Source organism: Gopherus flavomarginatus, chromosome 20 (assembly GCF_025201925.1).
Source record: "Gopherus flavomarginatus isolate rGopFla2 chromosome 20, rGopFla2.mat.asm, whole genome shotgun sequence".
Taxonomy (NCBI): domain Eukaryota; kingdom Metazoa; phylum Chordata; order Testudines; family Testudinidae; genus Gopherus; species Gopherus flavomarginatus.
The window spans coordinates 19,259,294-19,279,619 of record NC_066636.1 but is presented as its reverse complement, the minus strand read 5'-3'; the positions used below and the strand labels follow the sequence as shown (position 1 = coordinate 19,279,619).

Sequence of the window (20,326 nt, the reverse complement as noted above, 5' to 3'; positions counted from 1 at the left end):
AGTGACACTGAATAGACCCGTCTGCTATAGCATCATCCCCCAAGGCAGGGTCCACTTACCATGCAGAAGATGCTGCTCACGCGGCGGTCGCAGCTGGTTGGCAGGGTAGATGCTGGTCGGCTTCTTGTCTCCTGCAGTGACTTTCAATATTGAATCAATCCTGTGACTAGCTGACAGCGGCCATGGGGCAAAAGGAGCGACCTGGGGCAAAAGGCATCTACTCACTTAACCCCTTTGTCTTCCAGCAACTGGAGAAAAGCCTCAATGATTTTGGGCAGCCTTGGGAGCTCAGCCCAGGCGACGGGGCATTTTATGGGCCAAAGGTTAGTGAGCGCTCGATGCACCATCAGTTGTTGGAGCCAGAACTCCTGGGTCCCGAGCCTGCCACACTTGCTTTGCCTTCTTGGGCCAGTCGTGTCCCTGCTTTCTGCCTCAGTTTCCTCACTTATGGCGTGAGAGTAATGACTGGGCTGTGAAGAGCAGGAGGGGCCATTTTGATTCTCTAGTCTGACTTGCTGCCTCACACAGGCCAGAGAACTCACCCAGTGATTCTTGTGTCAGCCCCAACGCTTGCGGCCGAGCATAGCGCATCGGTGATCCTTGCCCTCCCTCGTGAGGCACAGCGAGCTAGGGATGGAAAGCACTGGGACTAGCTCGGCACAGTTGTTTTAGGAGGCTACACGAGTGTCTTAAAACAGACGGGCTCTAATTTTGATTAATTTACAAAACAGCTCAATTAGTAGAAGCTAATGCAGGGCCCGGAATTGAACCCATCTTGTTTATACCCATTCCCCCCACCCCGAGTTCTGGGATCAGCAAACTGCGGGTTTTAATCAAGGATGACTAAGACCTTGGTCCTGCAAACACAGTCACACGTGAGTAACTTTACTCATGTGATTGGTGTGACTGACTTTACTGCTCATGTCAGCTGTCCGGGTAACTCACCTGTGCAGGAATCTATTGGCCCCTGGGGCTGGATTTACTCACGGGAGTAGTTATCTATGGAATGTGCAAGGAGCTGCAGGATTGGGCCCTCGGGCTGGGTCCACTCACGGGAGTAGTTATCTATGGAATGTGCAAGGAGCTGCAGGATTGGGCCCTTGGGCTGGGTCCACTCACGGGAGTAGTTATCTATGGAATGTGCAAGGAGCTGCAGGATTGGGCCCTCGGGCGACTTCTGCCTCAGCCATGATTTCCAGGATGCAAACACCGTGACTTTTGTACTTTCCACCCTTGAAAGAGACCTTGATCTCTGTCCCCCCCCAGGATCAGCTCATTGCTGGGCAAGACTCCTCCATGAGTCTCTGCAGACATGGCTCTCCAATGTGCAATGTTGCAGGGTACAGGTGTCCTAACAAACAGCCATGTGCTAGGTGTTTCCTGGGACTTAACTGGCAGCTGGAGCCGAGACTGTAGCCTGGAGTTTTTGTCTGGGCTTATCCCGTGCTCCCCCCAGAGATCATTGCTGCTGCTGTAGCCATAAATAGCGTGAAGGGGATAATGCGTAATGACTTTTTTCCTGCACTGATAAGCGAAGTTGTATCACCACGGAGACAGGGTTCTGTTTACAGTGCTGGCCCCTCCAGGGTCTGTTGGGAAATGAGTGACTCACCCGTCTCCACCTGCTGTTTCAGATCGACATTCAGCTCAAGGACGCCCTGGGCCGATACCATCAATGTGCTACCATTCAGCTGGACTTCCAAATGCCCGTGAGGTTCGACCTGACATACATCAGGTATAGCAAGATCTGGGTGCTGCTTGTCTATACAAACGGGGCGTTTGTAGTGAGCTGGGGGGTAAACCTACCCCAGGCTAGCCTGCTGCTCGCTAGCCGTCCGTGTAGATGGTGCTGCCGTGCACTCAAAACTTTCAAAGCCAGGTATGTCAAAGCACAGTAGGAAACTTGTAGTGGACGGTAGCAGTGGCTGCATGGACAGACTGGCCCAAGGTAGATTTACTCTCCCAGTTTGCCGCAAGCTAAGTGTTGTGTAGACAAGCCCTTAAACCCAGCGTCCTGGCCAGTAAGGATCATATGGTTGGGGGTAGCTTTTGAAAGGGTTGGGGTCTTGATGTAGCCCCATGGTGAACATGTGTTATGGCTCCCCCTCAGTGCCTGATCCCTAGAGGATGAGAGTCGGGGGTGCCTTGGCTCATCAGATCGAGCTGTAGCAGCTCATGCTTTTAAGAACGTAAGAACGGCCATACTGGCTCAGACCAATGGTCCATCTAGCCCGGTATCCTGTTTTCCAACAGTGGCCAGTGCCAGGTGCTTCAGAGGGAATGAAAAGAACAGGGCAGTTATCGAGTGAGCCATCCCCTGTTATCCTGTCCTAGCTTCCTGCAGTCAGAGGTTTAGGGACACCCAGATCATGGGGTTGCATCTGTGACCATCTTGGCTAATAGCCATTGATGGACCTAGTCTCCAGGAACTTATCTAGTTCTTATATACTTTTGGCCTTCACAGCATCCTCTGGCAGTGACTTCCCCAGGTTGACAGTGTGTTGTGTGAAGAAATATACCTCTACCTCGATAGAATGCTGTCCTCGGGAGCCAGAAAATCGTACTGCCTTATAGGTGAAACCACGTTATGTCGAACTGGCTTTGATCCACTGGAGTGTGCAGCTCCGCCCCCTCCGGAGCACTGCTTTACTGCGTTCTATCCGAATTCATGTTGTAGCGGGTCGTGTTATATCGAGGTAGAGATGTACTTTCTTTTGTTTGTTTTTAAACCTGCTGCCTATCAATTTCATTTGATGACCCCTGGCTCTTGTGTTAGGAGGAGGAGTAAATAACATTTCCTTATTCACTTTCTCCACACCAGTCATTATTGTATAGACCTTTGTCATATCCCCCCTCAGTCGTGTCTTTTCTAAGATGAACAGTCCCAGTCTTTCTTGACTGCCAGTGCACATGGAGTGGATGTTTTCAGAAAACTAAGCTCCAAGATCTCTTTCTTGAGTAGTAACAGCTAATTTAGACACCATCATTTTGTAGGTAGAGTTGGGATTGTGTTTTTCTAACGTGCGTTAGCTTTGCATTTATCAACATTGAATTTCATCTGCTGTTTTGTCGCTTGGTTTTGTGAGATCCCTTTGTAACTCTTCAGTCTGCTTTGGACGTAACTATCTTAAGTTGTTTTGTCTAGTCTGCAAATTTTGCCACCCCACTGTTTAGCCCTTTTTCCAGGTCATTTATGAATATGTTGAACAGAACTGGTCCATTACAGGTCGCTGGGGGACCCTGCTATTTACTTCTCTCCATGGTAAAAACTGGCCCTTTATTCCTACCCTCTGTTTCCTAATTTTTAACCAGTTACTGATCCACGAGAGGACCTTGCCCCCTTATCCCATGACAGTTTGCTTTGCATCAGAGCCTTTGGTAAAGGACTTTGTCAAAGTCTTTCTGAACATCCGGAAGTCCCAGTTCAATCCCTGGTATGTCAGCCAAGATGCTGGCCATCACCTTAGCAAAACAAGCAATGAACTCAGGATTTCCCAGGGGCCTAAAGGAGATGGGAAGATATTTGTTGGGCTCCCAGTCTCCCTGAGCACCCGTCAATGAGTCCAGCCTGAGAGTTTTAATAACCACCAGTGGATGATAGAACCTTAGTCCTGGCCAAATCTTGCCAATAGAAGGTACATTCTGAATCCCCCCTGCCTTTTCCTCTGGTTCTGTTGTTGTTAGGAACATAGGACTGGAAGACACCTTCTGGGTCATCGAGTCCAGTCCTCTGCTGTCGCAGGCAACCCCCTCCTATCACCCTATTCACAAACAGGTCAAGCTCTAGCTTCCAACTAGTTGGCTCTTTGTCCCCCCCACACCCCTGCCTCTTGTGGGAGACTGGTCTGGTCCCTCCCTCTCTCTCAAGGCTAGAAACCTTCCCCTCATTTCCAGCTTCACTTTATTCCTGGCTAGTTTTGTCCCCATTCTTTCTTCACTTCCCATCTAACACTCTGTTGCCATGTGCTGTGCAACAGCTGACGTGTTCCGCCCCAGAGATGGCTGCATTTCAGTGGCCCTGTATGGCGTACTGTGGGTATATAAAGGCAAGTGGATACAGTGCTGTGGGATCCTTGGGGTGAAAAGCACCCTATAAATATCTATTTTCTGTTCCTGCAATTCCAGGGAACGTGTCTGGGGTAGTTAGCAGAGAGGGGAAATTAGGCCATGCTGTTTTCATAAAGACTTAGTGTTGGCCTCACCCTGCTCCTATTGACGTTAGTGAGAAAATTCCTGCTGACGCCTCCAGGAGCAGAGCTCACCAGCACTGGGAATTTAGGAGAATCCCACTCCAGAAACCTTGAGCCCTTAACTGAAGATCTGACTGCACCTGGGACGTTTTGCAAGAGCTGAAGTGTTGACCCTGGTCTCCTGGCCACGTGCCAGAAAAGCTGACACATTAGACCTGCCTCAGAACTTCATGTTTCACATCAGCTGGAAATAAATTCACTTCCTCTTTCGAACGAGGAACAAAACGATATTTGGCAAATTGTGGTGTAACTGTCTCGCCCTAGAGGTGGCTGCATTTCCGCGGTGGGCAAGCGGGTGATCTCACGTTTCCATGGCCTTTAGAGTGTTTAGAGGCACAGCTTCTGCTCACGTCAAAGGGAACTGCGCCTGCGAAAACCTGAGGGGTAACAGGAACCTCATCCGTGTCTGGAGCCACTTCATTGCTATAGCAACTTTGAGTGGCATCTCCATCAAATGTAAACACATTGCAGCCAGAATCAGCCCCCAAACTCTTACTTCCTTCTCCTCCTTTTCAGTCACGTCAGACCCCGGGACAGGAGCACGGGGAAGGGGTCTGCTTGTCTCTCTATACCTTCAGTGCCCATTGACTGCTTCCCATGATCCTTTTCACCCACAGCAAAGATGGCAGCACGTCCGAGAGGCCGGTGATGATCCACCGGGCGGTGCTGGGCTCCGTGGAGAGGATACTGGCCGTCCTGGCTGAAAACTACGGCCGGAAGTGGTGAGGACAGATGCACTGGCTCCTAACCCTGCATTGGGGATCTCTCGCCCTACGGTTCCTTCCCTGGTGTCCCCTTCCGCTGCGACTGTCCAGTGAAGCTCTGCCCTGGGGGGCGGATGCGTGGTTCTGGGTGGGCGTTTACTGTTAAGAAACTGCAGTCAGAAAGAGTCAGAGTCAGAAAGAGAAGCCAGGTAGCCAGATGCCCAGGGCTCGCCCTCAGGGCTGCAGCATGACCTTGTGCACAGAGCAGCGGGCTGGAGTCCTAGGTTCTGCTCCCAATGTGACTTTGGGCAAGTCGCTTAAGCATTAGAGGCCTGTGCTTTTAGATGCACTGGTGTCGGGCTCAGTCCCTGCAGACAAGCTGGCGAGGGCTGCCAGACCCATCCTGCGTTGGCCTCGGAACATGGACAAAGCTTGGGTGAGTGGGAACGCCCTGCCGGGGGAGGAGGAGAAGAGGGCTCTGGTATAACTAAGCAAAGGGAACTCAGCCTCTCCCTCGCTTTGCAGGCCTCTGTGGCTGTCCCCGTTCCAAGCCATGGTGATCCCAATCGGACCCGACGTGGAGGTTTATGCCCACGAGGTGAGTGGCGAAATACAGGCCCGACCTGCGCCGTCCATGGCTGGGATCTCTGATGTGTTTGTCTGTGTCTCAGGTCCGCGAGATGTTCCACCAGGCGGGGTTCATGGCGGACATCGATGCCGACTGGAGTGCCACGCTGAACCGGAAAATCCGGAAGGCTCAGCTGGCTCAGTACAACTTCCAGCTAGGTAAGAGCGAGGGTGTGAGGCACGGCTTCCTAAAACAACCACGTCCCACCTGTCCCTGGAGGCGTGCCCGGCCACAGCCAGACAGCCGCGCTCGGGGCTTAGGAAGGCTGGATTGTGCTTCCCCTGAACACCCGCTCCCTGGTGCAACAGGTGCTCGTCACAGGAGATGATTTCTGTCCCTCCATCAGCCCTCTTGCTAATGCACTGCTGCTAACGGCAGGACTGGGAACACTGGGCCACAGGGTGCTCCTCCCGCTGTTGCCTGTTTGAGCTGGGGTGGAGGGGCTCTTGTGCCCCAGATCCCTCCCTCGTGGGGCGGTGGAGGGGGATGCAGCCATTTTCATGGCAACATCTGTCACTCGCGCTCCCCTAGAATGCACTCCCGTGCTTCTAGGATCCGGGCTGGAGGAGGTGGAGACTGGGGCTGCGGGGCAGGGAGCTCTCGACCTTCCCCCTCCCCTGAGCCCCGTGACGAATCCGCCAGAGGAGTAACAGCTCCGGGCTGGGTTCTCTCATCCGCAGCGTCTCCCTGGGCTGGATATGTCGACTTCGTGGGAGGGCCCGGCACACAGGCTGCAGGTGCACAGCCCTGCCCTCAGAAGGAGCTGTGAGGAAAGGGGCAGGTCCGTGCTCTGTACTCTGCCCCTGAGGGTCCCTTCCTTGCCTTCCCAACATCCCTTGGGGAATGGGGAGAGCGGCAAAGGCTCCTAAACCAACCTCCCCCTAGTTCCACAGAGGCAGCGACTAGCACAGGTGGGGTGAGTTATAGGATTTCCCACAGACCTTGGGCTAGGTATATTATGGTAGCGCCTAGAGGCCACAACTCAGAGCAACCCCTTGGCTGCTCAAACTCAGATCAAGGTTCCACCATGTTGGGCGCAGCTCATAAGGACAGGCACAGTCCCTGCCCCAAAGAGCTCATAGCCTTACTAGATAAAGGAAGGATGATTCTCCCTGTTTTAGAAAGGAGGGAAATGAGGCCTGGAGAGATTAGGGGCATCTGTGGCAGAGCTGGGATTTGAACTCCTGACTCTCAAACCAGTGTTTTAGCCAGCAGGCCACACTTGCATTCCAGCTGCACCTGCTGTACCGGGGCTTGCAGTGTGTGGAATGGCACAGGACACTTAGGGAGGCTGCCCAAGCTGGCTCTGCCTTCAACCAGTGGGGACACTGCTTAGTTCAGGTTCAGTTATTGAGCCTGGCTCTCTGGTGTCACCTGGTTACGGGCCTTTCCTCTGCCAGCCCCCTAGCCTCCCAAATCTGTCACCAGGGCAACTGCCACCCCAAATCCCTCCCTTCCTCCCATGTAAATCGCTCGAAGGCTTTTTGTTCCCTGCCACTGTGTGGAGCCTAGAAAGCTGGGATTAAAATGAGCCCGGATGCGGAAGAGATGTTGGGACCCTCTTGGCCAGTCTGTGCCGTGACGGGTTTTGGAAGTACTCATCCCATGGGTGTCAGGAGTGTGCCTTGTTAGGTCTGTGCAGTCTCTTCCATCCCTAAACGAGTGCTTCACGTATATAATACACATCTATGCCCTTCCCCTGCGCTGGCTGGACTCTCCAGCCCTTCCCTGCTCATCCAACCCCTTTACGCTCTTTCAGTCCCAGTCTGTTACTCTGGCACCAACAGGCGCAGGTAAAGGGACTAATAGTGATCTTGAGCTAGGTGTATTATGGTAGGGCCTACAAGCCGTGACCCTGAGGCTGCTCTAACTCATGCGCTGCTGCCCATCACCCTTGGGAAGCAGGGCCCTGGTTGTAGTCTAGCGTGCTCCAGCCGTGTTCCCGATCTGGCCCCTATATGGGAGCAGGATGAAGCCAAGCCCTTATACCAGGTCCACACCAGGGAGGATTCTCGGGGTATTTCCACCCCCATTAAGGCCCCCTCACACAGCTCTGGTGGAACCCTAAACCCACCGTGACCTCAGCGGTCAGTGACTAAAGTTTCTCAGGGTCTGCTCCCTTGTTCAGCCGTGAGTGGCCAGCTGTCAGAGCCCCGGCTATTAACTCAGCCAGTTCTCTGCTGGCACACAGAGCTCTCTCCTAGCGTGTGTAGAAGTGCTTGTGGCGAGATGTGGGATGCTGGCATGCTTTGCTTGGCACAGGCTGGGGTGGCTGGGAGCTGGCCAAACTGCTTGCAGGAAGCCCCGTTCCAGCTCTCCGCACCCTGCCCATGTAACGTATTTGTCTCCTGTAATGAGTTTGGCAGAGATGAGAATAGATCCCAGGAGTCCTGACTTGTCCCATCCCGGGCTGTGACTCCGAATAGTAGGGGAATTCAGATAGTGAGAGGCTGGAGGGATTGAGGTTGGTGTCTGGTTAATGATAATCCCTAGCTCTTATCATCTGGAGAGTGTGCAACATGCTTTACAAAGGAGGTCGTATCATTAGCCTGTTTTACAGATGGGGAAACTGAGGCCCGGGAGGGGGGAGTGACTTGCTTAAGTTCACTCAACAGGCCAGTGGCAGAGCTGGGCTTGAATCCAGCTCTCCTGAGGTCTGGTCACACTACAGGCCTATATCACTATAAGTACGTCACTCAGGGTCCACACCCCATAACGACGTTGGTATCCCACCTAGCCTCCCGTGTAGACAGCCCTCTGTTGGCGGGAAGCTTCTCTTGTTAACACAGCTACCGCTTCTCGGGGAGGTGGGTTAAGTACGCCAATGGGAGAGCTCTGTCCCGTCTGTTTAGAGCATCTTCATTAAAGTGCCACAGCTACACTTGTGCAGTGTGTGACGTGTAGACCTATCTCGAGGCCTGTGCTCTCTCCACTACACCGCTTAGACTCCAACCCCCAGGGCCTTTAGATTGTTACTATCTGAGCTGTCTAAGGGATTTGAACACCCAGCCAATGGGAGCTGAGTGTGCAAAGCCCTCTGGTGGCTTTTTAAATCTTCATCTCTGTCTAGTTCACTCCTGATACTGCCGGTTTCCCCATTGCCCTTCGCTCAGCTGGGGTGAGACAGGCTGACAGGGCAGTTTCTCTTTGGTTTCTAATCAGTTTCACTCCGTCAGGGCTGCAGTGCTTGGGTTACGGGGAAGGGGAATGTTTCAGATTCAGGCCTTTGCTCTGAATGGATCCAAATGCACCATCCCGGCCCCGAAGGACAAAAAAAAATGGGGAACCTTTTGCTTAGTCAGAGCTGGTTGAGCTGCTTGTGACTGGTCGCGATCCCATTAAAAGTAGACAGCTCTGCTTTTCCCCGCCCCATGTTAGTGACTCAGCGAACTCTGTCCAGCTCAGCTAATGCTTGAAAGGTAGAAACTCCTGAGGCCCAGGCTATCTGGTTGGGGCATCTTTGCCACGGCACAGCCAGGGGGTGCAGCCTGTGGACAATCGCCCTCAGATAGGAGGATTCACCAGGCAGCAAGAAGAGTGGGAGAATGGCTAGGATGCACCGTGTGGATCTCTGGCTGAGGTCTCGTCCACCTCCGCCCCCAAGGGTGTTAGCAACTGGAGGGAGACCGAGCAGCCCTACAACCAGCCCCAGTCAGGGGAATCATAGAATATCAAGGTTGGAAGGAACCTCAGGAGGTATCTAGTCCAACCCCCTGCTCAAAGCAGGACCAGTTCCCAACTAAATCATCCCAGCCAGGGCTTTGTCAAGCCTGACCTTAAAAACCTCTAAGGAAGGAGATTCCACCACCTCCCTAGGGAACCCATTCCAGTGCTTCACCACGCTCTGAGTGAAAGAATTTTTCCTAATATCCAACCTAAACCTCCCCCACTGCAACTTGAGACCATTACTCCTTGTTCTGTCATCTGGTACCACTGAGAACAGTCTAGATCCATCCTCTTTGGAACTCCCTTTCAGGTAGTTGAAAGCAGCTATCAAATCCCCCCCTCGTTCTTCTCTTCTGCAGACTAAATCCCAGTTCCCTCAGCCTCTCCTCATAAGTCACGTGCTCCAGCCCCCTGATCATTTTTGTTGCCCTCTGCTGGACTCTTTCCAATTTTTCCACATCCTCCTTGTAGTGTGGGGCCCAAAACTGGACACAGTACTCCAGATGAGGCCTCATCCATGTCTAATAGGGGGGAATGATCACATCCCTCGATCTGCTGGCAATGCCCCTACTTATACAGCCCAAAATGCTGTTAGCCTTCTTGGCAACAAGAGTACACTGTCGACTCATATCCAGCTTCTCGTCCCCTGTAATCACTAGGTCCTTTTCTGCAGAACTCCTGCCTAGCCACTCGGTCTCCTCTTGAAACTGGCTGCCAACTAGACATGGAGCCATTGATCATTACCCGTTGAGCCCAATGATCTAGCCAGCTTTCTGTCCACCTAAGGGGATCTTCTATCGAAAGGGGATCTTAATTCTGCCTTTGGACAGTGTACACTGTCCTAGCACCAAGGGTCTGCCTCTGGGGTCGAGGAGAGGGACCTCAGAAGAGGCTGAAGGAGATGGAAAATGGCTTGGCCTGGAAGTGTCCAGGGCAGAGCTTTCTCTCCCCTGTTTGTAAAGGGCCAAGCAAGCTCTTGGGTGCTGCTAATCGCCGGTGGAACAGTGTTCCGAGGGCAGGGATGGAAGCAGCGAGGTCTGGGCCGTGTGACAAAAGCCCACGCAAACGCTGTGTGGGAAAGGGTCCAGGGCTGGCTTGGTGGTGGACTGGGGTCAGCCAGGCTTCCTGTCCCAAAAGCTTGTGATTCAGCCCGTCTGTTAGCCTGGTGTTTTGGGGAAGTTAGGCTGAGCTCAGTGTCTGGGCTCGGTTAGGATTTGCAAACCCTTTGTGCGGTGGGTTGGGGGTGACTTTTCCCGGCCCTGGATTTGTGGGGGGGGTTGGGATGACTCATGCCTGTAGTCTGTGACAGCAGTTCTTTCTTCCTCGGAGCTCAGCATCCCTCTCACTGTCTAAACTAACCCAAACTGCTCCATGTCCCAGCTGATCCTGCTGGGGCTGGGCTCGGGTTGCACTCGAGTCCAGGAAACCCAGGCTTCTCCTGGTCACACCGAACTCGGCAGCTGCAGCCTTCCGCAGAGCCTGGCGGGAAGAGATAACACGCTGGGCTCCTTTGCTGCTTCGGCTGCTCTGTGTCCGGGGGTGAGCTCCAGGTAACGCTGGCTCAGCTCACTGCTTCCTCCATCTGTCATGGGCTGATTAGCAATGGCCAAGGCAACAAGGACCTGGCTGCAGCCCTGGGGAGCGTGGGACGCCTCCCATTGCCCTGGAGCTGCTTCCCGCAGGGCTCCCAGGTCCCGAAAGTGCTCCCACGACAGCCCTGGTGCTGGGGATCCACTGGCCACCAATGGGGTGAAGCAATTGTCCCCCCTACCCACACATGCTCTCCTGTCCACATGCCTCAGCCCTGCCCTGCAGGGACCCCCATAGGGCAGAGGGGAGGGTGGGGATCCGTCTTGGACTCTCTGCTGGAGCTGCTGAGCTGAGGTGGGGGCGAGAGGCCATGTAATTGATGGCCTTTGAATGCATCCACCCCCATTCCTCGTGCTCATGGGCAGGCTGTAGCACGGCTCTCGGGCGCTGTTCCGCCACGTAGCCTGCACTGATGGCCAGAGCCCTCCTACTTCGCTTCCTAGCGGGCGCTGGAGCAGAGCTGGAGCAGACCCAATGCACAGGGGGCTGGGTCCCTGCCCTCCCCTGATCTTTGCTGCTGGGTCTCGCTGGGTGCCTTCATGCCCTTGCCACCCACTGTAGGGTCTTGTGTGGGGCTCTGCATGCAGGGGAGTTTTCCAAGGGGTGCGCTGGGCTGGGGAGGAAGTGCTGTCCCCTGCTGCTGGCCCCGGTTCTTCCCCTTTGTAGTCTGCCCCACCTCAGCCTCACCATCTCTGTCTTGCAGTGGTTGGCAGGAAGGAGCTGTCCAGCCGCACGGTGAATGTCCGCACCCGCGACGCCAGGCAGCACGGGGAACACGGCCTGCAGGAGGTGCTGCTCAGGCTGCGGGAGCTGCGGGATGCCCGGCTCAGGAATGCCGAGGAGCTGTTCTGAGCCGGTCCCCGCAGCATGTCGTGGGCTTGCCTCTCCAGGGGAAGCAGGCGGTGATGAGCGGCCGCCTGTCCGAGTCTGTGATGGAGCAGGCAAGCCAGGCGCCGGTGGCCTGGTGCGTAGGATTGGGCTGGGGTTGCCAACGGGCATCAGCACTCTGTGACTTGCCCTTTGCACTGGTTCGGTGCCACCCCTGGCACAGGGAGGCTACACCAGCTGCTTTCCAGATGTTCGTCACCCTATGACGTCCCCAAGTGTGCGGCTTCCCAGCAGGGTCGGTGCAGACCCTAGACACTCCTGACATGTACTGGAGCTGCATCCGCACCCACAGACCAAGGGCAGGAGCCACTTTAGGGGCTGGTGGCTATTGAGAGGCCCCCCACCAACCCCCAGGCGAGAGGGGGGAAGAAATGCACGCTGATGCTGTAGCATGGCAGGGGCTGGACCGCCCTGTCTGGAGTAAGATGGTCCCTGGAACCTGCGGGCCTGGCCTCGCTCACTCAGCCTCACTCTCGCAGACTCGGGTCCCTGGGCCTGATTAAAATGTGTTTTCAAGTCAAGGCAGCATCACTAGTGGTGGATACCGGCGCCAATCATACCCTGGGCTCTAGCCCTGGGCACGGTGCTGAGCCGCTGGTGAACGGTGCCCCCCCCCGGGGGCGAGTGCAGCAGCTGATGGCTGGCTCTCCCTACAGCTGAAGCTCTGAGGTCCCTGTTATGTGAGGGTGGGAGCAGCTAGTGGCTTTTCATTGGAGGATCTCCACGCATCTCACGCACAGTCAGTTGCCCCCGTGAGGTAGGTCTGTAGCAGCATCCCTGTTCCCCCTGGGAGGCTGTGCTGTCTAGTGGGAGGTGCTATAACTATTAGGGCTCAGGATGAAATCGCTGTGGGGAGCGGAGTCCCCCACATCTGCTACTGGGGGGGAGGTTCTGCCCCTCCCTCTGCAGCATCTGGCGCTGGCCACTGTCCCAAGGCAAAACGCTGGGTAGAGGGGCCTCAGTTCTCTTCCAGCCTGGCGATTCGTGTGCTCCAATGAACTGGGAGGCAGGACACCTGGGTTCTCTTTCCAGCTTTGCTACTGGGTGACTGGGTGAGTTGCTTCTCTTCTCTCTCTTCCTGCCTTTCCCTGCCATGCATGAGCCCTTCAGAGCTGGGGCTTTCTTACGAGGTACGTGAGCAACACCTGGTGCAGCGGGGTCCTGAGCAATAACAGATGGGGAAACCGAGGCACAGAGTTAAATGGCAGCTTTTTGCCCCCACGGCGCCCATTTGATGAGAGCCCGGGAGCCTGTGCCAAGTCGGGAACAGAATCCCAGGCTCCGCGATAACCCCCTGCTCCTCTGCTAACCAGTGGGCAGTGCCTCCTACCTTGCCCTCTCGTTTCGAACGTGGGGTCCTGCAGAGCGGACCTTTGGATTTACTGGTTGGGGAGAGAAACGAGCTCTCCTGCACATGCCACCCATCGAAGGCTGGATTGTGCAACCCTGGGTCATGGTGAATACTTCCTCACCCGATTGTTCTCAGTGGCTGCACACGGACGTGAGTAACGGTTGCACAACGCTGCCTGTGGTAGGGTGATGCCTTCCCCCATCTGTGGCTGCTGATGGTGCACTTCAGTGTTTGCGAACGTGCACGGCTCCATTGAGCCCCAAATAACATGTGGTCTGGGAGCTAGCAAACAGTGGGGCCTTCCCAAATGCCAGCAGAGCCAGGGTGGCCGAATGCATAATGGAGCTGAAAGTGGGGGGAGCGGCAGCTTTAGTTCTCCAGGCTGATTGATGTATGGGTCTCTTGAACTAAGTAGAGTTAGGGTGGGACTTGGAGGGGAGACCTCTCAGGAAATCATGGGGCAGGTACAGTCCCTTCATTGTGTTTGTACAGCACCTGGCACCAGGGGCATGGAGACTCTACAATAATACAAATAAATCATCATCCTAATACATCGTCCATCCCAACAGGAGCTTTAAGTCACTTCACAAACCACCGATGCAGCCAGTTCTGGGGTGGAACGTGGGATGCTATATCCAACCTGCCGCCCGAGGGGAGACAAGGTGGAGGAGGGGAATGTCCTTTACTGGACCATCTCTGTTGGTGGGGGAGAGACACTTAGGAGTGACACAGTGCTCTTCTTCCGGTCTGGGGAAGGTACTTAGTGTCATAGCTAAATGCAAGATGGAAGGGATAGTTTAGCATAGGTAGTTAGCACATATCCTAAAGGATCATCCAAGGTCGAGTGGCCAGTTAACACCTCTGTAGTCATAGGACAAAGAGAGGGGTTAGTGGGTTACAGACTGTTGTAATAAGCCATAAATCCAGTGTCTGTCCAGTCCATGATTTGTAGTGACTAGCAGAGTAATGAATTTAAGCTCCTGGGCTCATCTTTTGAACTAGTTGTGCAGGTTTCCTTTGAGGATGGAGACTGAGCGGTCGGATTTAGAATGATCATTTTGTGACAGCTGTTCACTCATGGGTGCTTTTTGTCTTTTATCATTTTCCCATGGGAGTTCATTCGAGAGCCATGTGACTGGTTACACCCCGATAACTGTTATTGGGGCATTTAGTGCACTGGGTGAGGACCACTACATGTTGTGATAGGCACATGTGGGACCCACGGCTCTTGACAGGTGTGTTGTGGGGGTATTGATTGATCACGGTAGCCATGGAGATGTCTGCAGATTTTGCATCTGTTCTAGCACCAGGTGGGTGAACATCTGCAAGGAAAGAGCCGCTCATGGATCCCTCAACAGTTACTCAGAATCAGTGTTGGGGCCAGTATCTGTAATAGATTTATCCTCACAGCCCCGCCATGGGGCAGGGCCATGCAGTTATCCCCATTGGGCAACTGAAGCATAGAGAGAGAGGCCTGTGGTCGTGGCAGAATGGAGAACCGCAGTCTAGACACATTTGGGCTGGAAATGAGGGTAATTAACCTCAGGAACCACTTCCCAAGGGTTGTGGTGGATTATCCATCAATATGTCAGTGGAGTTTGGAAAAGGGTTTGCCCCAGTTCAAACAGGAATGAGATGGGGGCAGGTTTCTGGCCTGGGTTCTGCAGGAGGTCAGACTAGACCATCTCAATGCTCCTTTCTGGTCTTGGAGAAACCCCTCTGTCCCAGGCTCCCCACCATTAGGCCATGCTCTCCACCAGGCCACCCTGCTTGTAGAGTGGGAGGCTGCAGTTGTGTTTTTAAAAGACCAAGCTAGGGCCAAGCATTCGCCCCACGCACGTGTTTGTTGCGACAGGGCCTGACCTATTTCAACACACTGGATTTAAAAAAAAACCAAAAAAAAAAAAACCCTGTTCGAGTTCTTTCAAAATCCAGAACTGAAGTCCTCCATGAGTGTTCTTAGTAACAACCCTGGCCATTGTTGCTTCCAGTTTCCTGTAACCATATCCCTGCCATGTTCAAGAGGGGGGGGCGTACAATTGCTTCTTTGTAAAGCTTAGAACATCTGATAAGTTTGAGTCACTTGCCAGACCTGCTGTGACTCAATCAAAACCTCTGTTGAAAGCCCTCCGAGCAACCTGAGCTTATCTTTCCCCTGCATGGAGTGCATCTTGACAAGAGTTTCTCACGATGAATTGCCTTTCACAAGACACTGACGTACTGCAGTTGGCACCTCAATACTGCTCAGAAACTTGACAGGTAGCAGTAACAGCGGTGCTGATGAGCTTGTGTTCTGATAGACACCAGGATGCTTTCCAAAACTGAGATACCCCCACCTGAAAATGCAGCCACTTCTAGGGCGGAACGAGATAGCTGTCTTAACGGTGTGCAGCAACATTGTGCCTGGCTTTTGACAGTAAAGGACCCTGATTGAAAATAGAGGGAAGCCGAGTGTAGGGAGTAGCATTTGAATTGGGCGATTTATCGAGCGCCAGGGGATTTTTAATAACCTGGAGTTGTCAGCAACTAGGTTCTGGGGCTGGTTTTCATTTACACCACTCTGGCAGAGTACAGGGGCCTTAGACTCATGGAGAATCAGGCCAAATTCAATTCAGCCACTTAAACTGCTGTCTCTTTTAGGGACACATGTGGCCCCCATCACTGATGTGTTTATCCTCCCAACCCCCCTGATAGGCAGGGCAGTGCGGTTATCCCTGTGGGGCAGGTGGGAAACTGAGGCACGGAGAGACCAAGCGGCTTGTCCCGTCACACACACGGAGAGGGAATTTGGTTCCAGAACAGAGAATTAAATGTGGGTCTCCCACATTATGGGCTAGTGCCCTAAACCCTGGCCCATTCTTTCCCCCTTTACTGCTTGTGCCCCCTTGTAGCACTGCAGTGTGCTGAAAAACAGCTGTCCCAGCCCTCCCCAGAGCTGGTGGCATGTCCATGGAGGATGGAAGGATGGGAATCGCTGGCTCCAATCCTGCCGACGCTTGGACGGTGGTGGAGTTGGCCTGGCTTGCAGCGATGGTTGAATGCGCTGTGGGGTGGAAAAGGGCCGGGTAGAAGTTCTAACTATCCTGTTTCAGGCCCCGCACTTCTCCCATTGTTTGTTGTTGCTCATGACACGCTCAGCTTCTTCCCGGCAAGGAGCCAAGACCCCCATGGCGCAGCCTCTCCTGCACTCATTCCATGGCAGCCCGTGGCAGGCGTGCCATCGCTGTCAGCTTTCTCTCTGGCAGGAGGCCCGTAGAGGGAGGGTGGGAACCAGGTCTGGGGCGGGTAGGCGGGTTGTGTGTTAAAACCATTTTGAGACTGGCCCGGGAGCGTACAGCGGAGGCATCACACAAGCCTTGCTCAGCCTCAGCCTCCAGTGCGGGTGCTCTCGGCTGTAGGAGTGCTGCTCATACCACCCCGCTGCTTAGCCCTGCTGGAAAGTGCTCCCTGGGCAACCTATCTGCTTGGAGTGGGTACAGCACGGAGAGGCCCTATGCCCGCTTTGCCCATCTTGTTAGCTGAGTCTGTCATTTCCCCCCCACCACCACCACCATCTTACAGATGGGCACAGCTGGCACAGCGAGCTTGGAACACCCGGCCTCTAGTGCCCAGCCGCTCCTGCCCTGCTGGTGGAAAGAGGAGGTGGCTGTACAGGCAGCAGGGGTGGATGCCACACACTGGACTGGTGCCTACCCCCATTTCCCCACTGAATCCCCGTCCCACTCCGCCATCCAGTTTGCAAACTGCTTTACCCAGCATGGGCTCTACTCTGCCATCTGGGATTGGCAGAGTCCCTCGCTCCTGCTTTGTGCCAGCCCGTTTAGTTGAGGGGAAACACAGCTAACATGGAGCTGACCTGTGTCACCGTTGGAGAATGTGGTGTTCAAATGTGTCTCCTTTAAGGACAAGTGTTTGCTCGCTTCTGCTCCCCTGGGAGAAGCTGATCCCGGCTGTGCACAGTCACTTCGTACATGGCGGCAAGTGCCAAAAATGTGTTGTAATAGCACTGCCTGTCCGCTCCCCTCCCCATGGCATCTTAGCGTCAGCCCACTTCCAAAGCAGCCCATCTCCGCACCCCCTTTGTGCCCACCAGGCTGCCTGGCCGGGAACAGCAAAAAGGTAAATAGGACCACTGCCCCCCCACCCCATTGCTTAGGGCCATGGGGGTCGTTGATGGACGGGCATCCCAACGGGGCCTCTGACCAATGCAACCAGCTGGAGGTGAGTGTTATGACGGGGGTACAGAGGGGACAGTAAGCCCCAGAGAGAGGAAGTGACTGGCTCTAGTGAGTCAGGGGCAGAGCTGGGAACTGAGCCCAGGTCTCCTGGGTTCCAGCCCAGAGCCTTCACCACACCTGTCCTCAAAGAGCAACTGGTTTCAGCAGGTTTGACTGGGCTTGCCTGGCTTGGAAGCCCCCAGCCCCTCTTCCTAATTCCTGGAACTATCCAGCCGCTGACAGAATGGGGTTTCCTCGCCTGGGGTCGCAGATCTGGCAATGGCTGCAAATCCAGGCCGGGTGACTCTGTCTGCAGGAATGAAAGAGGGGAAAACATTTCTGGAGCCAAGGCTGCTGGCTGGGCGTAACCTCCATTCCCACTGCGTTTCCCAGCCGGCCAGTTTGCCCTGAAGGCATGGGCTGGGCGTGCAGACCCGCCATCCCCTTCCCGGCAGTTGCATTGCAAATTACAGAGTGCTTGGAAAATAACTCTTCCCCTGAGCTAGAGGGTCCAAGCCAAATCCCTCTGCCGCTCAGCCCCAACCAATTTTGATCTCCACCTCCTCTGACAACACCCACCCCTGCTTGGGTCAGTAATACTTGGCAGGAGTGGTTGGAATCCCACTTTCCAGATTTGGGGGGGAAGGGAAACTGAGGTACAAAGAAGAGGAAGTGATCGGTCCCCAATCCAGTGGTGGAGCTGGAAATGCAGCCTGCGTCCTTCCCCTGGCACTCAGCCGAGACGCCGCCCCAGGCTTTTCCAGCTGCGGACTGTCCAGTAACTGGAGCCGCTCTGGTGAAGGCTGAGGGGGCGGTTTGGCTCACGGCTGATGGTTAAATGGGATTATAAAACCCAGCTGGTACTTTCCCAGGGTCGGCAACCACTTCCCTCCCTGATGAAGAAATAATGGGTGAATCATGAGGGTCATGCACCTTGCTGTGTCTCCCCCCCCCCCAGCATGGGAGGGGCAGCGCTTTGCACAGGTGTACCAACCCCACAAGGTGCAGGCTGAAGGAGAGCTAGGCCCTGAGAACCAGGCCCAATGGCTCGAGCGAAGTCCTGCTCTGTGGCATAGACGAGCAGACCTGCTTTAAGATCTGATGATGTAAGAGCTAGATAGTATTAAAGTAAGTGTGACTGTGATGCCCACTCTTAGATCTCTTCGCACTGCCAGAGTGGTTGTAAAGGATAATCAGGAGTAAAGTGCTTTGAGATCTACTGGTGAAAAGCCTGAGGTGAGAACCATGGATGATGGTTTTATTAATGCTGGCCAATCAGTTGAATTGCATGCATTGCAAACAATCCCAACTGCACTGTCTGGTTAGGCGAGTCGGTGTCACCATCGCTGGTTTGCAACTGGGAAAACTGAGGCCTGGAGTTGGGGAAGTGACTGGCGCCTGGATCCCATGCAGGGAGGCAGAGGAAGAACTGGGTGTGCCTAGCTCCTAGTCTGGTAATGCTGCCATGATTCAGGTGAGAGAGCCTGGCATCACAGCTGCTGTGACTAACTTCAGCCGGGCATACGTGTGGTGTGAGCTTTGAACCCGGGGCCACCTCCAGGGGTTTCCTCCAAACGCAATACAAAGTGTAAGTCTGAACTTCTAAATCCCCCACCTACTTGCTGTCACCAAGCTGCTCTGTGCCTCAGTTTCCCTTAACTGTTAAACAGGGATAACCGTATACACAGAGCTGAGCTGTACTTGGTGTGAAGAAGCAATTGACAGAGAGGAGTCTGGGATATTCTGAGGAGTTCATGGTGGAAAAAGCCCTGGGGTTAGAGCTTAGGCTGGGGACTTGGGTTCTATTCCTGGCTCGGCCACTGACTTACTGAGTGACTGTGAAAGAGTCTCTTCCCTGTTCTGTGTCTCAGTTTCCCCACCTGTAACATGGAGGGTGATGAGTGTTGTGCATTGGGTGTAACAGCTCCAGTCATGGACCAGGACTCCATTGTTGCGCTAGCCACTGTACAGACACAGAGCCACCCGGGGACCATTCAGTCCATGTTTCGTAGGCCCTGTCTCTCCCTGGGTGGATGTACAGCTCCTGGCACATTGAGGCCTCCAAACACGAATCATGGGAGGGCTAGCCAGATTCCTTTCCCTTTGCCATGCCTCGCAGGCCAGCAGTGCTGGAGCTTTGTTGTTGTTGCTGGGCCACCTTGGTTTCTCTGCGCTCACTTCATCCAGTTGGGGGGTATTTGCATTTAGACTTTCGAGAGCCTGCGACCAGCCAGTCCAGCCAGAAGCAATTTATTTATGAAATTCCTGAGGTGGGAGCAGGAAGCGTGGGCAGGCTGTGGAGCTGCTGCCTGAGCTAAGGCGCGCAGAGATGTTTAGCAGGTGATAATGCAAACCACAGACCAAGTCAGGGGAACCTGGAGGGAGTGGGGGCAGATAATTATCTGTGAGAGAGAGACGAGACCACATCACAGCAAAAGGAGGACTAAAGTATTTAGTGTCAAGTATCAGAGGGTAGCCGTGTTAGTCTGGATCTGTAAAAGCAGCAAAGAATCCTGTGGGTATTCACCCACGAAAGCTCATGCTCCAAAATGTCTGTTAGTCTATAAGGTGCCACAGGATTCTTTGCTGCTTTTAAAGTATTTAGACACCTCACAGAATTCACAAATGCCCCTCAGCTGGGTGCCCAACTCCCCTTGGCTATCAAAGGGAGTTGAGCACCTCATAAATCCATTAGGCACCTTAGTACCCAGTTGTTGCCATCTGTTCTGATGCTGTGCACTTAGAACAACAGAGAAGCTGGAGGCAGGCAGAGATGAAGGAGGCCGCGGGGGTTGCAGGGCAAATCTGCTCCACAGTCACCCCTCAACAGCAGCAGCTCTTGTCCCGGGAAACTGGGCCTGGCTCCCTGCTCCAGCAGTTGTGACCTGGTGTGTGTGTGTGTGTGTGTGTGACACAACCACACTTAGGGTTGGCTCAGCTGCCCCTCCATGACAGAGGTCACCAGGTCACAAATCTGCTTGGTTTGGAGGGGGGCTCTCAAATGGGAGGGTAGAGCAAAGGCCCCCACCCAC

General features: G+C 54.2%; 1 protein-coding gene across 2 annotated transcripts in view; it reads left to right on the top strand.

The window, feature by feature from the left end:
• The window catches only part of TARS2 (threonyl-tRNA synthetase 2, mitochondrial), a 31,411-nt gene extending 19,164 nt beyond the window's left edge, over window positions 1-12,247 (top strand). Inside the window, exons 13-18 of one of the 2 annotated variants that reach the window (XM_050930399.1) lie at window positions 246-323; window positions 1,635-1,735; window positions 4,868-4,972; window positions 5,480-5,552; window positions 5,626-5,740; window positions 11,542-12,247. In XM_050930399.1, the coding sequence (XP_050786356.1) occupies window positions 246-323; window positions 1,635-1,735; window positions 4,868-4,972; window positions 5,480-5,552; window positions 5,626-5,740; window positions 11,542-11,690 (621 nt within the window). In that variant the 3' untranslated portion in view covers window positions 11,691-12,247. The other variant, XM_050930400.1, reaches the window with a different exon arrangement.
• Window positions 12,248-20,326: the final 8,079 nt, after the last annotated feature.